We start from the raw sequence: 21,662 nt of genomic DNA on the forward strand, positions 1-21,662 counted from the left end.
AACCATTAGCCCGTAGCCTTGCTTCTTATTTCACTGAGAAAATAAAAATCATCAGAACGGGACGTCTTCTCCCGAGTACCCAAACCTTCAACTTACCTGCCTGTGTATCGCTCCTCTGCCTTCCTGCTCTGTACTCTGCAGAGCCTGCCTCCAGCTCTCACTGGGCCCTAGGTCCCATCTCCACCCACACAAAGCCATTCCCCCTGCAGCTGACCTTCTCTCTTCAATCGAGTTCTCTCTCTCCAGTAAAGCGCCCCATCAGCAGAGACAGCTGCACTATCTGACAAGTAGAAAGATGTCCTCCCTGGATACCACATCCCCTTCCAGCCACCAGCCCATTCTCTCCTCCCCTTTATAGCTAAACATCTAACAAGAGCAACCTGTGCAGACTTACTTCCCTCACTCCGGTGTGGACATGTACCAACTCTATTCATCTTTTCACCCTTAACCTCTCGTGAGGTGACTAATAACCGCCCTCTGCCCAAATCCAATGATCAGCTCTTAGCATGCAATTCTTCCTCCACCTCTCTGACTCTGGGGCTTTCACAGCGTTCTCTCACTGTTCTTTCATAAAACATTTTTCTTCTCTAGGCTTGCAATCAACAGGCTGTCTGTTTGTTTGTTTTCTAGCTCACCACGTGCTGCTTCTTGGTCACTGTGGGTCCTCTACATGTCCCCTACCTCTATTTACCAAGTTGCTCAGCCCAAAACCTCAGAATTTGGGGGAGAATTAAATTATATGATAGGAGTAGAAATGTTAAGACATTTCCTTGCTCACAGTGATAGTGCACTATGAGTTGACTATTATTTTTACTTATTATTACATTTTAAATGAAAAGAGAAATCTAAGATACAGACAAAAGATGGAGAAGACAGTAAAGAACATAAGCACTCTGGGTAAATGCCAACCCACGAAAATAGGAAAAGACAAACACTCACAAAGGGATGGACAGTGCCCTTCAGAGAACAGACTGATACCATCTAACTCCTGAGAGAGATTTCAAAATGGAACACCTACCCCCACCAAATGGAGGCCTTATCTCTACTGAATAGCCCAGTTATCAACTTGTTAAATGAGGGGGAAATATTCAATTTTAGATGAAGTAATCAACAGAAAGAAAAGTCAGTATTTATAGCAAATTCATGAAGCAAAATGCATACACACAATTTTCTAACGTTCACAATTTTCTAATGTTAGATTTCTAAACTAACACCTAGTTTAACCACTGCATTTCGCAGATAAAGCACCTAAAGCCTGAAGAGGATAAATGTATTGTCCAGGGTCATACAACTAATTAGTGCTTAAATTGGCTTTTCTCATTCTCACTTATAAATTCCTATCCCTTTCTTTAGTTATTTAAGTGGTGTTTGCTGGGAAAATAGGTACCTAGTACTTCCATAGCCCTACTGCAATTCTCATCACATGAGAAAAAAATTCCAGTGAAGCAGGGACTATTTCTGTTTTGGCTTTTTTCCTCCACCATGGTTTGCTTGGAGTAAGCACTCAATAAATGTGTATTGAATAAATGATACCGTAATGTTCAATGTCCCAGTTTCATCTTCTAGCATCTAACATGGTATCTGGCATATATTTGTTGCAAATATATAGTTTTTGGAAGCATGAATGCATCTTGACTGAATGGCTCCACCATTTTGACAAATGTGTTACATTCACTTGAGGTCAAATATGGAAACTGGAAAGCATGAAAATTCAAGTGATCCACCTCCCCCAAGTTTGAGGACAGGTTAAACTTGGTGACTTACAAAAAGTAACATAGGGAAAGGGGAAAAAAATTAGTAGCTTTGCAGTGGAGAAACCTAGCAAATACAACCTTAGCCAAATGATCAGGTTACCATCATCACGGATGTCATGTGGATATCATATACCCCTAAGATAATGGGACAAAAAGAGACTTCAGCTCTGCAGTATTTGTTTTTCAAGAACCCACAACTCCAGTCTAGTTATGAGTAAAATAATAGGCAAAGCCAGATTGGGGGATAGTCTATAGGATACCTGGCCAGTATTCCTCAAGACCATTATGGGGAGAAAAAAAAAAGACTGAGAACTTGAGAAACAGATCAAAGGAGCCTGGGAAGATATGCCATGTCATGTCTACCCAATGCAAGGTGATATCCTGGACTGGATCCTAGAATAGAAAGTCCAGAGTTTAGTTAAGAATAATGAAGCAAATATGAGTTTCTTTGACACAGGTACCACGGCAATATACAATGTTCAACAATAGGGAACATAATAGGGTAAAGGGTGTACAGGAACTCCCAGTAGTATCTTCGTAACTTGTTTAGAAATCTAAAATTATTCCAAAATAAGTTGTTGTTTTTTTTTAATCAGTGCTGGATACCAGATGATATACATATGAAACCATCTTGGGACTTAAAGAAAGAAGTACACAGGGCACCTGAGTGGCTCGGGTGAGCATCCAACTCTTGATTTCAGCTCAGGTCATGATCCCAGGTGGTGGGATTGAGCCCTGCACTGGGCTCTGCACTGAGCATGGAGCCTGATTAAGATTCTCTCTCTCTTCCTCTCTCTCTTTCACTCTCTAAGATAAAAAAAAAAAAAAATTTTTAATGAAGTGTGCAGATATCTGGCCAGATCACCAAATATGGGCAGTGTTTACACATCTCATGTTTATACATCCAGCCATCAGAGCACTCTTGTACTGGCAGACACAATAAATGTAAATCAAATGATTAATCGTATTCTCTTGCCATAATCTTTCTGTGATATCTATCGGTGTTTTCAATGCTGTTTTTGAAAGTGAGACAGTGGGTCGGAAGCACGTGCACATTCAAGTGGGAGCCACGTGTGGAAGAGGTCAGCTGGCCTCCCGACCTGCAGACCGAAGGGCAGCCAGCGGGCCTGGAGCGTGTCCTGAGCAACAGCAAGCACAACAATCACAGCTACCATTTTGGGAAAGCATGGTAGCGTGCCATCCTTTGCACCACAGTTTCACCCGCAAGATTACATTTCACTCTCCCATTCCTGCCGCAATTCTATTCCCGTTTTGGAGATGAGAGTTAGGATCATCAGAGAGATTAACTACGTGGTCAAGGTTGCAACTGCAATTCCAACACAGATATTTCTGACCCTTCCACTAAATCGGTAAACCAAAGACAAGGGAATTTCATAAAAACAATTGTCTAAGCTACGATCCTAATATCATTAATGTAAGCCAGAGAATAATATACTGAGATATTATATATTTATTATATATACGCATGAACATCCATATAATTTCCATTACATTGAAAAAAATGTAAAGGGGTTATGAACACTATACCTGATATACAGCAAATGTTAGTCCTCTCCTACCTTAATAGGCTACACTTATTTTCAATAAATTCCAACCTTGTTTTTGCTTCTGATTTAGGGCCTAGACTTGTATGAATTATCAGGGCAATTCAAAAGGGCAGAGAAGCTAATGCCAGAAGTCAAGTTTAGCCAGTTTACATGAGATAAGAGTTAAATCTCGGCCAGTATCAAGTTATTCTAGATAAAAAAAAAAAAAAAATGTATGTCGCATCAGTGAAACTCCTTTGGAGTTAGAAATATAAAAGATTTTCAAAAACTCATCATCCTTTTCCTAGACTATATGATTACATGCTTTATTAAGGACTCATTTAATAGATTTGATTCAGATCATGGGAGTAAGTGTCAGCTATCTTTATGGATTTCATTAAGAATTTTTTCTAACATGTCCACTTTACGTTCTACCTTTTAAGCTGAATAGACTTTCCTCTTGGACATCATAGCCACTATCTTGATGGTTAATAATTCATAAATCCAGTAATGAGATTCTAATTACTTTTACATAAGTCTGAAATTTACCAGCAAGAGCCAAGGAAGGGACTGGCCTAGACTAACCCTCTTTGTGCATTATTTTAGGGGGAATGACCCCCAGGCGAGTTGGAGCTAAATGGAAGGGGGATGACAAATCTTTGAAATAATGTAGTCATCTTTCTCTATGCTAAAATAAGCAAGGTAATTAAAAGAGCTGCCATCTGTAATGACCAAGGAAACCTGCCTTACGGACGGAAGTGGGGTTTTGTTAGACAACAGACATTGGAGTTGTAATCTAATACAAAAAACAATCCAGACACATGAGCAAGATCTATTAAACAGTGATGGGAAACAGCCACATGCTGCCTGGATGAATCACTCAGTGTTATCATCAAGAAAGAGAACTAATTTTTTAAACCTGGTAATGCAGTACTGCCTTAGTTTTAGGCTTTGTATGTTGACAATAAATAAATGGCCTAAGAGGATTCGCTCCCTTTGGGATGCAGGTCAGAGTACTGTCCTCAAATCCCTCTTATATATGTTTTCTATGTATTTTATTTAATTAATGCTTCTGAAATCACAGATCTATTTTGGCACTGTGTATCACATATGGACTTGAGCTGGTTTTTGTCTTTATGCTCAATGTGAGCTCTGCCAGCCTTCCACTGAATCTGTAGTTGGTTACGAGTTGGAATCAGGCAAGAGAGTGAGGGTAAGGATCAAATATTTAACCCCAAAGGACAAACTTCCCTGAGCAACCACATTTTAGATGCATCATAACTACATATTCAATGTGGGATGCCTGAGTTGGCCATCTTTACTTCTAATTAATATATTGTTTCCTTCAAACTCAAATATTTAGAATTAGGTAACTCTCTGATTCCTTCTTGGAATGTTTTTGTGTCCTTCTGGGACCCAGAGACACCTGAATTTATTGGATTTATACTTATACCAAGTTGCCTCCCCAGTTTGAGATAAGAAGTTTCCTCACAGAGAAGTTTTATCACATAAGATATGATGAGTAAAGCACTTGCCAAGAAATGTCATCTTCTTGTAAAAACTCAAATCACAATTACCTCTGGCAATGGTGGACAGATAATGCTACAGAAAAGATAGAACAGATAATTGAAATCCACAGATAAGCCTCAAATCTCATTTCAGCCCCAAATTTCAAATGTTTCCCTACTCCCAACTGACTTTCTTCAGAGTTGATGGCAAACTGAAAAACATTACTGACTTGAGATCCATTATTATGTTTAATTTTTCAAAAATTATAAGCTATGTGGGTACAAGCGTGAAACGAGAAAGAACATAAAACACTCCTCTTTGTAATTAGCAGCCTCCAAAAGTCAGTTTAACTTACACTGTGAGCTACACCTCCCAAGGCAAACATACATGCCCATCATGTCACGAGTTACATTAGATTTGTGCTGGTCTGTTATTTATAATCTCATTTATACTGGAAAATATAACCTGCCATTTATAGAAGGCAGAAATGCAAAAGTTCAGGGAATTGCTCCTTCTCCACTTCAAACGTTCCTATCATGGAGCACCTGGTGGCTCAGTCGGTCAGTTAAGCGTCCGACTTGGGCGTAGGTCATGATCTCACAGTTAGTGAGGCCGAGCCCTATGTCGGGCTCTCTGCTGTCAGCACAGAGCCTGCTTCGGATCCTCTGTCTCCCTCTCTCTGCCCCTCCCTCCCTTACTCTATCTCAAAAATAAACAAACATTTAAAAAAAAAAAAACTTTCCCATCCAAGGAAATGAAAGTGAGGGACAGAGGTTGGGGGGAAGGCTGAGGAGAAGCTAGAAGGTACTGATGTTTAATGAAAAGAACCAGAAGGGTTAAGGAAGCTAAAGTGGTGGAGAGAATTGAGAAAGGAGAAATTTCACACAGAATTCTCTGGGAGGCTCAGTGATTGGATGGACTACCAGGAAAATGGATCCTCACTCAATGCCACTTCCAGATTGGAACGTCCCTGCACCCACCCCTTAAACTGACCCTAGATTTCAAGATTTCCATCCACTAAACCCCACTCCAGGATCACAGGTTCAGAAATCAGAGCCTGGAAGACATTATCCCAGGAACGTGTCCCTACTGTATTCCTGCCAGTGTTAGCTATTTGTGTCTTCTACAACTCTAGGTAGGTCCGTGCTTAGAGCTAGTATGGGGTGTTAGTTCATAAACCTCTGGTTCTGTATCAAACTCCTTCCTTTCTGTTAGCATCCCTGCCTGTGTCCTTGGACACTGGACCTGATCGTCTCTGAATTTACTGTACTTGACTGCCGTCCTCCACAATTAGAGGGGAGCCAAGAACACCACTATCTAACATACCTGTGGTCTTAACATCTTCCGGCCTATGTTACCTGGTTAGCTCATGTATCACAATACAGACAGGGATCTAAAATAGTGACTGGAATATAAAAAGTGCTCAATAAATACTAAATGATAGACAAGATGAACTAAAATTAGTTATCCATTTAAAGAAGCATATGGAAAATATGAACATTGAGAACATTCATATGTTGAGTCAGTTTAAGATTTCAGGATTTCACCATCCATCAATCACTTTATCCTGGCATTGGGTATTCTGTGGGCCTTTTACATTATGCAATCACATAATAGCTAGAAGTGTTAGACATGTCTTTATAGATAACGATGTCACATCTGCATAAAGAATGAGGATAATATTTGGTAATATTGGCTCCAGGGAAAGACTCATGCTGTCCCAAGAGTTTTCTACATGTTACTATACCACATGACATTCGCCAGCCTTCTGCTTTCTCATTTTAGGTAAACTTGAGACTGAAGTGGTTAATACACCAGGAGATCCTAATTTGGCATCTTCCACATAATAATTTTATTCTGCTGCTTTCCTTTCTCCAGTTCCATTTCCTTCAGCCATAAATCACCACTCGGCATTCACGTATTACTACACTTTCCATTATTTCTCTAACCATTGTTTTCAGACACAAGATGAATCTATCCAAACCAAGGAGGATCGAGAAGCTGAAGACAGGCTGATCACATGAAATCAACGAAGCACTTCCAACTTACAAGCTTCCCGAAGTTTCTCTTTGTCATAGTGGAATCCTTCATAGTCTTGTAAACTGATTTTGTTCACCCGGATCCTCAGGCGGTCTGGGACAGATTGGGGACTGCAAAACAAGAACCGAGTAGTCAGACATAAATGAAAGGGTAGAATTGAGAGCCACATGCACCTGGAAGGACTAAAGGCAAAACATCTCTTCATGCTTGGAAGAAAAAGTTCTCATTCACACCAGAAAACAGCCATTATCTGGAGAATACATCTACAGAAACCTCAAGTTTCTGGAATTTAGGTAAGAACGTGGAAATACTCAGAAAAAGCTTCTGGAAGCTCCTCCAATCCTATTTGCTTTTAATGTGTTAAAAAGTCTAGTAAGATCATGTGTTTAGTTCCATGATAAATTAGATACAGCTAATCTGAAATAGTGAGAAGCGGTGTAGACATATAAAAAACTGCTGTAGGTAGGTATGTCCATACCAGCCTCTTACGACAGTTTGACTCTCAGAAGAAACAAATAAACAAAAACTATAAAAAGCAGACCAAGAATTGAGAAAACACAGGGCTGAGCTCAAAATGGCTCCATCAGTCTAACGTCTAACGGCACCTCTCAGTCAAAGTTTATGACAATAAATGCTGTCGGTGGTGGGGATTCTGAGTGCCACAAAATGAAGGAAAAAAATGAAAATATGTCTAAGGTACTTTCTTTAGAAAGGGAATGAGGTTGTAATTCATTTTAACAAAATTCGCGACACATGTTAAACGAAAGGGGGTAGTGCCAAGCTTTCTGAAGCATCCTGTTTCCCCACAGAATTTCTTTACCTGGATTCCATGGACTAAGTAATATTTTCAGGTTAGTTTAACCACTGGCATTAGTTGAGCGAAACAATGTAATTTTCGCCAGCACTCCTACGGATCAAAACATTTCTTCAATGGATTAACAGAGCACAATCCCCATTCATCCTTCACTGTTTCCCTATACTTAGATTTCATTGGTTCAGATAATTTTAGAAAATAAAGGATTGCTTCCCCTGTCTTGTATTATGGGATAAAAGTCACCACTGACCCAAGGAGAAAGAATAGCATTACTCTTCATTTCAGTAAAGAAGAGAAGGAATGGAAAAGGGAAAGAAGGGGAAAAAGAGAAGAAAAAGAGGGAAGGAAGAAGAAAAAGATAGATGGAAGGAGGGAGGAGGGAGTGATTAAATATCATCTGGATACTGAGACCCCCCACCCCACCTCTCACACACACATGTATGGAATTTCACTGCAACTCTGGAAGAAGGAGGGGGAAATAATTCAATCTCATTCTATTGTCTAATGCTTCATCGTAGGGCAAAGTATAGTAGTAACTCCCTACAGGTAGATTCCCACTCTAATACCTTAAAACAACATATATATCCAGCTATGGACACATATGTGCATACTCATACATAGTCCTCTTCCTTCCCCCTCCCACACAAAGATATTTAGATAGACGTGCATAAATTCTAAAGAGAGATGGTGGACAAACAAAAATGTCTGAGGTTCACTGGGCTAAAAACTAAGCCAATATGAAATGACAAGATTGATATTTGCGAGGGAACGTTTTGAGAAGACACATCAATACATCGGTCCGTTCAAAGTGTGTCTGTTGGGTGTCCACTTTGTAACGGGCATTGCGCCGGACATGGCATCGGCTTTGATAAATAAAACTGACATAAGCAGTGATGGGAGATATGATTTGAAGGCATATTTGTAAGCTAGAACATACCTTAAATATCATGCATACCATGTCATCTTTTATAGAGAGGAAGGCTGAGGTGCAGAAAGGTAAAGTGATTTTATGGTCACAGAGCTACTAAGTGGCAGAGCTGGGAGCAGAGTCTTGGACTCTTCACTCATAGGTTTCGTGCTTGTTCTATTATACGGGGCCAAGAATCCCATGGGTTTGATAGCAAAACCACAGAGCCTGAATTAACAAAGTCGAATGATCTCTATGTGGTGTTCAGACTCTTATCAATAAGCAGTGAGTGGAGGGATAGCTCGGTAAACTCTGGTGCACTGAAACAAGAGAACACTGGGCAAACAGTACAAATGAGTGTGCAGATCCGCCTTTGTTTGGAGGGAAGTTCGACTATAACATTATGAAGTGAAAAAAAAGTTAGAGAAAGTTATGTCTGGAATAATCTCCTTCATGTAAACTGTGGAACCTCGGCATCTGTAAAGGTACACAAGTGTCTGGAGAAAATGTTCAGTAAGCTATCCCAAGCAGTTACCTCTACATGATGGGATTTAGGGATTATTTCACACTGAGAATCATCCTTTTTAGGAAAATATTTTAAAAGTATGTCAATATGTAAATAAATGGTAACTCAGAGCCAGAGTAAAAATAAGAGTTACAGCAAAGGGTGTTAGGTATTAGACATAAAGAGATAGGAAAGGATAGGAAAGAACTTAAGCAATTGACAGAGTGACCATACAGTGTATCAAATGCTTATCCCCAAATTAAGAGGGGTCCGATCTTTTTATTTTCAAGTTCACCCCAGTGACCTTCCAAGACTGTACTTAGCAAACATTTCCCCACAAGTACATCAGGTAAGAGGGAAGCTGGAAGCACAGAATGTAGTGGCCCACCATACCCTCCGGGGGCGGGGGGGGGGGGGGGGAGGATGCAGGTTGAAAGACCTCTACTTCCATACATTTCAAGATTACAGTAGGTCTAATGACAGTGAAGTCTAGTCTTCTCCAATGGGCTGGAGATGTCAGGACTAAGACCTGGCTCCAGCAGTAGCTGTAGCGTGGACAATGGGGTTGAAGGAATGACTAGAGACCAGTCGCTATACGGCCTTGTCCCAGGGGCCCCCCACTAGCTAACCAGTGTTTACCACCTTTCTCACAGTCCACCAGTGCCCGCTCCCTGTCCACAGGCTTCCACCTCCCAGCTTTGTGTCGGCGCCCACCCATTCCAGCCACACACTGCTGCCTCCTGAGCCACGGCCTCCACCGACCTTCCTTACGGGTGGCCCACCATGCACGTGCAACATGAACTGTCATTTGAATGGAACTTTCCAGAATCCAAATGAATTCACATATTATCTCACTTCATCTCCAGAGTGATCAGCCAGGCAGAAGAAAACTCACCGCTTATCACTCTCCCCCATCCCACCTTCTTACACACCCCCTCTCTCTTGCGGGCCGCTCCCGTCTGTTCCTGAGGACTTACAAGGCATCCCATGTTCCCACCAGCAGCAGCTTGCTTAAACCCACTCTTCTGACTAGGGGACCTGGGGCTTGGCTTGCTATCAAGTGTTGAGGCCCACCAGCAAATTTTAGAGCAACCACGGGGTCCATGATGGAAATCTGCTTGGAGTAATTTTGGATCCTGGCGTGAAGGGTAGGCAGCTCAGCCAAGTCTAAGAGCTCAGACTCTGAGTCAGATTGCCCGGATGGGAAGTAAAGCTCCTCCAATTATTGGTTAATCAGGTAACCTTGTGCTCCAGCTCCCTCGTAGGTAAGGCGGAGATGATGAGAGGATCCACATCACAGACCTACTATGAGGATTAAATGGGTCAATACAGGTAACGTGCTGAGAAAAAAGTCTAGCACGTTGAAAGTGCTCAGGATACCAGCTATCACCGGCATAATTATTATTCTGAAAACCGCTCCCCTACATAAGGTTCTGCTAATAAACAATAGAATCGGCTGCTGCTGGGTCATGGAAGAAGGTCAGGGCATATGCAGGAGCCTCCCTAGGCACCTGTGCAAGCTGCTGGGGAAACTGTCTAGCCTCGACAATGTCATCATTCTCCTGGATCTCCTCCCACAGGTATTTTACAGGCCAACCAATAACATGAAAACAGACAACAAGAACAGGGGAAAGAGAAAATACACAGATGTTAAATGAAAGCCAAGTAATTCAATTGTGTCCCTTCGTGTCAAAATATATTAATGTCCCATTAATGGCTGAGTGGAGGTGGACGATGACAAAGCTGTTCCTTAGAGTCTGGGGAATAGCAGTGCCATTAGTTTTCTAAAATCCAATTTTTCCAAGAAAGTTAGTGGAGCAGAGAAGAGATAAACGTCCTGGTTAAACTGAATTTGCCTCCACGCCAACATCTACCACAAACTCTTCTTATGCAGAATTTGGCTCTGTATGGGGGGTTCTAAAGCAGACTTCCAAGGAGTCACTGAAGGTTCCTAAAAGGGACTCAGCAATATTTGAATTCTCTCCGCAACCCAGACAGTGGCCTCAACCTATCATCTTCTCACAAATTTCCTGTGAAACGTCAAGATTGAGTTTTTTGTGCACATCAGAAGTGCATGGCTCTGAATGTAACTCCCAAAAGTCTCCCTGACAACTCCCTCAAGAACTACAACGAAAGCAATAAATTCACTCACTTGGGCTCCAGACCACACCTTCTCATATTCACATTGCACACACCTGTTACACTGAGATGCTGGGGGCTGGGGGGAGTTAGAAGTGCGATCGAGACAACTCCCAGAATGCTCACTGCTATTCAACTTACACCCAGTTCTCATTCCTCTCTCTTCAACCTTCACGCTTTCAGTTTCTTTACTACACGTTTCTTTTAGTCTGATAACAGACTCCCCTCATTCCAATCTTCTCACATGGATACCGTTTACGGACAAAGAGAATGAGTTGGGTGCTTTTGTTCCCCAGGGTCACTTCCAGACCAGCAACACCACATAACCAGACCAGACCAGCAACACCACTCATTGGTAACATGGATAATATGGGAATCATATCCTTTAATATTAAGACACTATAGCCAGTGTGCAAAGCAAGATGTAAGCTCAGAAATATCTCAGTTCCAATCTGAACTCTGTCAATTAATACATGTTTGGCATTGAGAACTGTGAAGTTACCTTGGCCAAACCATTTTCTGATCTGAAAATGGAACTGATAATACGAATACAGTGAACAGTGAATGAGAAAATACATGTAAGGCAGTTAGCACATCCCTAGTAAAGAATAAGTGTTGAATATAATGTTGTTGTATTTTTTAATACCCTGAGGCTTCAACTTCTACAAGCCTTTTTTTTTTTTTAATTTAATCCTAGATAGGGGCGCCTGGGTAGCTCAGTCGGTTAAGAATCCGACTTTGGCTCAGGTCATGATCTCGTGATTTGTGAGTTTGAGCCCCATGTCGGGCTCTGTGCTGACAGCTCAGAGCCTGGAGCCTGCTTCAGATTCTATGTCTCCCTCTCTCTCTGCCCTGTGTGTCTCTCTCTCAAAAATAAATAAATGTTTAAAAAGTTTTTTTAATTTAATCCTAGATAATATCATAGCAGAAGCCACTGTCATGCTCTGTGTGTCCATGCTCTGTGTGTCTCTCTCTCAAAAATAAATAAATGTTTAAAAAGTTTTTTTAATTTAATCCTAGATAATATCATAGCAGAAGCCACTGTCACAGATCTAAGTAGGGGTCAGCAGATACCAAACCTTAGCAGAATGACAGTTTGATAACACAAGGCAGGGACACAAAAATTCAGAGTTACATAGCCATATATAGTCTGTTGGACGAGAATCCAAGTAGGGGCTGTGAATGTTTCAAAATATCTTAAAGATACTAAGACTATGGGGGCACCTGTCTGGCTCAGTCAGAAGAGTGTACCACTCTTGATCTCAGGGTTCTAAGTTCAAGCCCCACACTGTGTAGAAATTACTTAAAAATACAATCTTTAGAGGTGCGTGGGTGGCTCAGTCGGTTAAGCGTCCAACTATGGCTCAGGTCATGATCTCAGGGCTCGTGACTTGGAGCCTCATGTCGGGCTCTGTGCTGACAGCTCAAAGCCTGGAGCCTGCTTCGGATTCTGTGTCTCCCTCTCTCTCTGCCACTGCCCCGCTCATGCTCTGTCTCTCTCAAAAATAAACATTAAAAAAAATTTTAATACAATAAAATCTTAAAAAAATTATACTGAGAATATAAATCCTCATTGAGACCCTTAAAGTTATATAATTACTCTACATTTTGTACTTTGTAAATGTCCAATTTTCATTAACATTCTTCAATGGTTCGGTGTAAGACCTGCCCCTTAAAACATTCATTATGGGGTTGCCTGGGTGGTTTAGTCAGGTAAGTGTCTGACTCTTGATTTGGCTCAGGTCATGATCTCATGGTTCAGGAATCAAGCCCCATGTTGGGCTCTGCGCTGACAGTGTGGAGCCTGTTTGGGATTCTCTCTCTCCCTCTCCCTCTCTGCACCCCCCAACAACACTCCCTGCTCTTTCTCTCTCTCAAAATAAATAAACTTAAAAAAACACTCATTATGTAGACTCACTCATTTTTATGATGAACTGTAATTTAGCCAGGAATTCACTACTCCTATACAGTTAGTTGTCCTTTGTAAGGCAGAAAACATCACATCTTTGTCTGCCTTTCTCCTTCCAAGTCTGATTCAATACTGATACATTGCTTTCATTTCTTTCAAACGTGAGATTCTACCCAATCATAACCTAAGATGTAATAAAGTATATTTCTTTTTTTTTTTTTAATTTTTTAATGCTTATTTATTTTTGAGAGAGAGAGAAAGAGAGCAGGGAAGGGGCAGAGGGAGAGGGAGACACAGATTCCAAAGCAGGCTCCAGGCTCCGAGCTGTCAGCCCAGAGCCCGATGTGGGGCTCGAACTCACAAAGAGTGAGACCATGATCTGAGCCGAAGTCAGACACCCAACCAACTGAGCCACCCAGGTGCCCCAATAAAGTCTATTTCTAACTAATCTTTAATAGGACTCACTTGAACTGGCCTGTGTTTTATGAATGGACTTTGGTGTGAATTCGTGGCACAAAAGACTAGTCATCGTTGTTACAACTCCAGTACCTAAAAGAGTCTGCCCATGTTGTTTATAATAAATGTTTAAAACAAATGAATGAATGAAATGCAAGAGAGCTGAATTCCCCTGGGACTACACATGGCCTTGCAGCTTAGCACAGTGTGACAAGAGAGCATCTCTGAGCCACCCCATAGCGGTTTTTCTCTTTGTGAGTCCTAAGGCAAACCCTGATCGGGCTGTCCATTTCTGTCCTTTTTCCGTCCAGCTCTCTGAGATCTGGAGGTAATCCATGCTGGATTACGTTCCTTGGCATCTTATCTCTAGGGGGATCAGCACAAATAGAAAAGAACATACAAATAGTAGATGTCCCTGCCAAAAAAGTCTGTAAACCATTTCAGGACTGCCTGTTCTTCAATTAAATAACAGTGAATGAGAAACATCTACCGCACCCATTCTCTCATCAGATAACAACTGGGCCTTCTTTAGAAATAATTATACTCAATAGTTTCCTTCAGTGGCTTCCTAGAAATTGCTGCAATTTACCCTGGGACATTCTCAAGCTGCCACTGACAACAGCCTATCCAAAAACACATTCAAGTGGGCCTCTTTGCAGGGAGCAGTAAAATCAAATTGAATCAAGGCTTCTGAACAGAGATTTAAAATGGATTTTGGACACCTGCTGGGTTCAAAGAGAACTCTAATAATTCAGTTGTCTTCTGCCTGGAGTAGAGAACAATGCCTCAGAAATGTGAAAAAAAATTGCAAAGGAGTTTTTGAATTTGGGACCAAGGATAAACCAACATCACATCAGCAGCAATCACAAGCTGCCACTGTCCAACATGTTTTTCTAGAGACAGTACTTGCTTTTCCCCTTCCAAAATAGACAGTACTTGTAAAGGTTGTTAATTCTTTTTCAATAGAAGTTGAATAAGTTCTTGACTTAAGGCATCCCTTTGTGAGGTGATTAATATGTCAGAGTTACAAATTATTTGAGACACCTCCACACCTCCAACAAGATCATGGGATTAAAGCATTATAGAGTTGGAAGAAAGCTTAGAGGTTCACTAATTCACTATCTGCTACTCCCTCTGATTGTTATTATGCTATGATTGCATCTTTAAATGGCTGCTCTGTCTCTGCTTGACCCTCATCAGGCGTGGAAGGTGCAAGACAGAAGTGCCCTATTCCTTGTTCAGACGACTCTAAGCATTTGTGAATTCTACCTAAGGAATCTCTCTCTCTCTGTCTCCATAGTTTATGGGCTTTTCTTCTACTATTTGGGTCAGAATTGGGTTTTAAGTCGCTGAGATAATCAGCCACAGACACTCATGGCAAAAGAATGCACACGTGAAGCACCAGAGACAGACACATATCAAAGAAACCGTTTGCTGACTTCATGGCTAACAGATTAAAAAATGGTTATTTTAAGGACCAAATATGAGAGAGCTTTTACGCCATTGGTTGAAACCAAAAATTTTTAAGTTCTCTTGAGCTCTTCAAATGCACATCGAAGTGCACATTTTCATGCTTTCTATTGAGATAAATTGTTATGCTTTTGAAATTATAATAAATGAACATGCAGCAGAGTGAAATTAGTATGTGGTTATTCTAGACAGTCTCTTCTGCTGGGCGTCAGGTTCCCGGCATGCAGAGGAGAAGCAAAGACAAAGAACTGGGAGTGGTTTCACTTGGTGGCACTGCAAAGCAGCCCCACAAACATGTCAGCTTCATTACTGCTTTAAAGCAAACGAGGGGCTCCTGGGGTCTCAGGCAGTTAAGCGTCCAACTTCGGCTCGGGTCATGAGCTCGCAGTTCAGTCCAACTTCAGCTTGGGTCACGAGCTCGCGGTTTGTGCGTTTGAGCCCCGCACCGGGCTCCGCGCTGACAGAAGAACCAATGAGAGAGCTAAGTCTGCCCCTACTGCAAATGTGGCCATACTAACTTTTCCTTCTGCAAGTGAGCTGGAGAGATCTCTTGACTATCCAGGTAAAAAATATGGGGAAAGCCCAAATAAACAGAAAACAATAAAAAGCAAAGAGAATAATAATAACAAGCTTGGGTGATTACACTTTTCATCCTGAATTAATGACTTCGAATTAAGGCAAAATGAATCGATTAACAGATATTAAGAAGTCCCCACCTCTGTGTCTCCCTTTTTCTCTGCCCCTCCCCTGCTGATGCTCTCTCTCTCTCAAAAATAAACAAACATTTAAAAAAGGAAAACAAACAGGCCAATTGCCTCGATCTATATTTCAAATTCTCCTAACCATCCATTTCCTTTTCTGCTAGTGAATGTCACAGCTGTTACTGACTCAGTCACCAACTCCGAGACTTTTAGGTGGAACCGCCCCATATATACATGACAACTTCTAGGCACCAGAGTCACAGATTTATTTTTTAAGTCATAGACCCCCCAACTTTCCTCTACAGAAGATCATGCTGTCTTTCCCCCTTCTCCTTTCTCTTTATTCCAGCTCACTAAATCCACTTCTCAGTCCTCACTCCAATCCCCCTTCAGCAGCATTCCACACTCTGGTTAACTGCCTGCTCCTTTTCTCTGGATTTCAGTTCAGAATACTTCTGATTTCCCAACTAAATTTCCATCTGCTCCTTCTTTATCTGCCCTCCAATTCCTTCTCCTCTGAATGGTGTTCAAATACGTATGCCTCTCTCCACCCTCCAGTAAAATCCCCACAGACCAAGTTATTAGCATCTTGCTCCTAGACCCATTGCTGCAGACAAAGCACTCGGTGTGAAATGTAAATGCGATCATGACTTGGTGACTTTGCTCCCCCATTAAATCATGAGCTCTTTGAGCACAGGAGGCTCAGCTAGACCTATCTTTGTTGAGCTGCTTCCCATATGGACTTACTAATTTTGAAATGAGAAAAACTATTTTTCATGACAACTAACTACATTCTTCATTCCACCTAATCTCTCTCTCTCCTTCTCTCTTTTTTTTAATGTTTATTTTTGAGACAGAGACAGAGCAAGAGAGCGGGGCAGGCAGGGAGGGGTAGACAGACAGAAAGACAGAAGATCTGAAATGGGCTCTGTGCTGACAACAGAGCGCCTGATGTGGGGCTCCATATCACAAACGCATACACTGTGAGATCATGACCTGAGCCGAAGATGGACACTCAACCGACTGAGCCACCCAGGTGCCCCTTTATCCCACCTAATCGTGTGTGCTATGTAATTGCACCATTGGCTAGGATGGGAACCAGTGAACAGAATTTGGTTCAAGGGAAAAATCTATTCCCATTACTAAACCAACAAACAAAAAATAATCTCAATGCTCATGCTACCCTCACAGCTGCCGTTGATTCTCTGGCTTACCTCTGGTTAATACAAGTGGAGAGAAATTTCTACTTGTAATTAGAAACCACCTACAGAGTTAAATCTCCCGAGAGTCTCCTGCCCTAATATTTGCTCAGTTGGCAACTAGAGAGGACGTTCTTTCAGAAAACTTTATAGGAGTTTCAGACCTGAAGTTCCCACTTATATTCTTATTTATACTCTTTTATGTTTAAAGGAGTTGGGACAAATTATCACAGGGAAAGGTAAAGGAAGCAAATACCCCAGGAAATACAGAGGGACTGAAATTAGAGGTAGAGGGAACATGCATTTTTGTAGAATTCTGAATATTCAAATTGCTAAATAAAGAAGAGTTAAGAACAGCTGGAAAGGGAACAAGAACTCAAGGCCAGTCTTTCATCACAGTGGGCGAGAATCATTTCCACTCCATGAGAGAAGTCCATTTAATGGAGGTTTCCTGGCTATTAAAAAGGACTAAAGAGGGGCGCCTGGGTGGCTCAGTCGGTTAAGCGGCCGACTTCGGCTCAGGTCATGATCTCACGGTCCGTGAGTTCGAGCCCCGCATCGGGCTCTGTGCTGACGGCTCAGAGCCTGGAGCCCGTTTCAGATTCTGTGTCTCCCTCTCTCTCTGACCCTCCCCTGCTCATGCTCTGTCTCTCTCTGTCTCAAAAATAAATAAATGTTAAAAAAAAAAAAAAAAAAAAAGGACTAAAGATTCTATCATAAAATACTAACATGGGCTGCTTTTAGTAGCATAGCCTGAAGTGGCTTGCAGAAGACTTTTGCTGCTGTGATTGTCCAGGAGTCCATTAATTACTATCTCCAATGGAGTAAGGAACCACTGGGCCTGAACCAACGAGATATAACAGGATAATGTTACTCTCAAGCCACCTAAATGGCTTCAGATCTCATGTGCTCAGAAAGGGAGAGATTTTTTTACTTCAGGTTTCAATTTCTATGTATCAAACAAAAGGAAAAATCTTACATTTATTTGTTATTTAACTGCTAAAATGCCTTGGGTTTGCAATCACAAGCTAGGATATCCTGTTCATATTTGCAACTGATAAACTGACTTTCTTGGTTGGAAAGGGGTGTGGAGCAAGGACTGGGATTTGTATAGTTTAAAAAAGTGTTATTTTAGAAGCGCGTAGATGGCTCAGTCGGTTAAGCATCCGACTTCGGCTCAGGTCATGTTCTCAGGGTTCGTGGGTTTGAGCCCCGCGTCTGGCTGTGTGCTGACAGCTCAGAGCCTGGAGTCTGCTTCGGATTCTGTATCTCCCTCTCTCTCTGCTTCTCCCCAGTGCTCTCTTTCTCTCTGTCTCTCAAAAATAAAATAAACATTAAAAAAAAGTGTCATTTCACAAAAGAAATGTGTGGCCCTTCACATACATCATGAAGGACTAAATTAGGCTGCAACTACTAATATATTTACTCATCTTCTAGTAACCCTACGCACTTTGATGAATCAAGTGGTGGTATTTGAGTGAGGGTACCATGAAAACGGTATTTTTATTTAAAAAAACCTAGATTACATGTATATTTTAAAATTTTTAAACACTTATGAACCTACAGGAAAAAAAATAAAATTGGTAATTTTTTAAGAAAAAATAACCGGGGCGCCTGGGTGGCTTAGTCCGTTGAGCATCCAACTTCGGCTCAGGTCATGATCTCATGGTCTGTGAGTTCGAGCCCCACATCGGGCTTTGTGCTGACAGCTCAGAACCTGGAGCCTGCTTTGGATTCTGCGTCTCCCTCTCTCTCTGCCCCTCTCCCACTCATGCTCTGTCTGTCTGTCTCTCTCTCTGTCAAAAATAAATAAACATTTTTTAAAAATTAAAAAAAAAGAAAAAAGAACCAACAAAGCAGAATCCAAAAATGCATAAGGCAATAATGGTGTGAAAATAAACATGGCCATCTTATTAAAATGGAGAAATGTAACCCCACTTTATTTGAGAAAAGACTGAACGCATGAATTACCACAGCTGTGTTCCTACTGAAAAGCTTGTGTGCAAATTATGTGGAGGTAACTCTGCATCCCCAGGGAACAGACTCAGTAAGAAAGAGAGTCTGTGTTGGGTTTAGATCAAGAAAATAAAAAAGTTAAGTATTGGCCTAACAATAAATGGCATTACATAAGAAACATTTCCTTAAATGGCTTTAGCTCTCTACATAAAACAGTTTAAAAAGGACACATGTACTTTCTTAAAATGTGGGTATTTAAGAAAATTCACAAAGCTATGTTTCATATTGGTCACTGTTAGTTTACCATGTTACGTTTCAACTCCTTTTTCCCTTTTGGTTCACGATGGCTCGCCAAGGTCTGGAATATTTCAGTAGTGCTCCACATCCCTCTGGAGAGGGAAAGGACACCACGTCTGTCCTAGTCATCCACTTACAGCTGGGGGAAAGCTGAGTCCCCTGCTCACAGATGTGCTCCTGTCACCTCCTGTTTCCTTGTCAGAGATCCAAGAACAAATCAAAGTCCCCTAAATCCAACTCCCCTTTCCAACTCAGTAAATTGAGCCAATTAGGCAGAAACTGTCATCACCATTCTCTAAACCCTAATCCAATGAACAGAGGAATTTTTTTTTTAATTTTTAAATCATTCATCTTATTGGTGTCAAAATGGATAGAACAAAGACACCTTGCCCAAATAGGACTCATATAGTTCTATCACTGCAACTGCTAATAATTTTACAAAAATAACTTTGTAAAATTTGATAGTAAACTTGAGAAGAAGAAGTCCCATAAGATAAACTTTTAGTCCGAGACTAGTAACAGTGTTTGGATGATGAAGAACAAACACAAAACAATTAGTTAAAATAAAGCTAAAAAGAAAAAAAAAATGACAGAAGTAAAAGAATGGTTTCTGCTGAGAACTTCATGACAGAATATGAAAATAATTTGGGGTGCTTTTGCCTGGGCCCACTGTCCACTCTCTTCTCTCTTTCACTTACCATATTACAGATCAAGCCTCTACCAAAGGCAGTATTTTAACATTTCATAAGCCAAGAGCCTCTCATCAGGAAAACATGTTAATTGTTTTACTTTGCCTGAGCAACAAAATATCATCGGGCCAAAAGATTTATGTCCCAATTAGAGAACATAAATCAGCTCTCGTGAGAGCAGGAGAGTCTAAATGATGAAGAAAAAGAAACTAATTACAGTTCTCTCTGTTACAAAGCTGAAAACTTTGGCCTTTTTGTTCCATTTATAATTCTTCTAGCACCACTCCCATTTTAGTCAAATATCTTAGGTACAACTTTGAAACGTGCTGAACTCATTTTTAGAATTTCATTTTCTGACACAAAATGTGATGAGGGCTAGGGATCAACCGAGTGCAGCAGCAACATGGAATTCTTCTTTCTCCCTTTAACAATGTATTCCCTTTCCATTTCCTGTTAGTGTTTCAGGGTGTCATGACAGACCAGGAAAGTCAATCACACTGGTATAATTACATTAAAATTCTTCAAATGAAATGTGCATTGCAGCTTATTGCTACCTGAGCACAACAATCCAAAAGAAACACCCTGTTGGCACGCTCAAAACAAATGTCTAGATTTCTTTGTTATTGATATGTTCTTCCCACTCCATGGTGGAATATATATCAGCTGTTACTGTAATACTGGAGTGAAAGGTTTCTCTTTCTTTCTGAAAGCAGTAAATCTATTAAAAACTCTGCAGACTGTAGTTTATCTACTATCTATCTATCTATATAGATAGATATACACGTATGTATATCTACAGTAAATATATATACATATATATACATATGTATATATATATGTGTGTGTATATATATGTATATATATACACACACACCACTTTCCGGAAGTATTTAGGGTTTTTTTCCTACATTTGTAAGTAAATCTTTTCCTCACAAAGACTAGCAAAATGACTCCCCTCTCCTTCCATTTGTAGTCTGTATTTCTATAGTCGCTTCTATTCCAATAATGTTTTAGAAATTCATAAATGAACAAAAATTTAAAGGTCATATTGTTTGACCACCTTATTTTACAGAAATTGAATTCGGGTCCAGAGAGGTCAACAACAAATTTGTTGTACCCATATAGCTAATACCAACAATTTGCTATAAATAAAAGAGCAATGTTCTGCAGCCCTTCTTCTACCATTTAATAAAAAAAGATTTTAAAGAACTAAACCATCAATACAAGTCAGATACACAAAGTTCAATCTTTATACAGCTGGTGATAGGAAAAGAAAACTAAAATGTAGTCAAATTTATCTAGTATGATGCTCTTATGGGCTGGGTTGGGCACCCCTCCCCCCCCCCCCACATTCATGCTCTGAAGTCCTAACTCCAACCCCTCAGAATGGGACTGTGTGTGAAGAGAGGGTCTTTAAGGAGGAATTAAGTTAAAACAAGGTCAGGTGGGTGGACCCTAGTCCAATCTGACTGGTGTCCGTATGAAAAGAGATTGGGACAGACACACACAGAGGGAAGACTGTGGAAGACACAGGAAGACAACCTCCAGCTGTAAGTCAAGGGGAGAGGCCTCAAGAGAAACCAAGGCTGCCAACACCTTGATTTCAGACTTCTAGCCTCTAGCCTGTGAGGACGTAAATTTCGGCGGTTTAAACCACTCAGTCTGTAGTACTTTATTATGGCAGCCCAAGCAAACTACACGAATGCCTACTAAAGAGAATCACTAGGAGACTGAATAGATTTTATTTTGATCCTACAACTACTGCTTATA

The 21,662-nt window shown here is 40.9% G+C and overlaps 1 protein-coding gene across 12 annotated transcripts in view; it reads right to left on the minus strand.

Annotated features, from left to right (window-relative positions):
* DGKI (diacylglycerol kinase iota) overlaps positions 1-21,662 on the minus strand; it is a 449,436-nt gene that overhangs the window by 124,326 nt on the left and 303,448 nt on the right. For all 12 annotated transcript variants that reach the window (XM_019452873.2, XM_019452870.2, XM_019452874.2 and 9 more), the window contains one exon: positions 6,860-6,960. In XM_019452873.2, the coding sequence (XP_019308418.2) occupies positions 6,860-6,960 (101 nt within the window). The remainder of the gene's footprint in view (positions 1-6,859; positions 6,961-21,662) is intronic.

This window comes from Panthera pardus, unplaced genomic scaffold (genome assembly GCF_024362965.1).
Source record: "Panthera pardus isolate Hobbes unplaced genomic scaffold, ASM2436296v1 HiC_scaffold_8, whole genome shotgun sequence".
Taxonomy (NCBI): domain Eukaryota; kingdom Metazoa; phylum Chordata; class Mammalia; order Carnivora; family Felidae; genus Panthera; species Panthera pardus.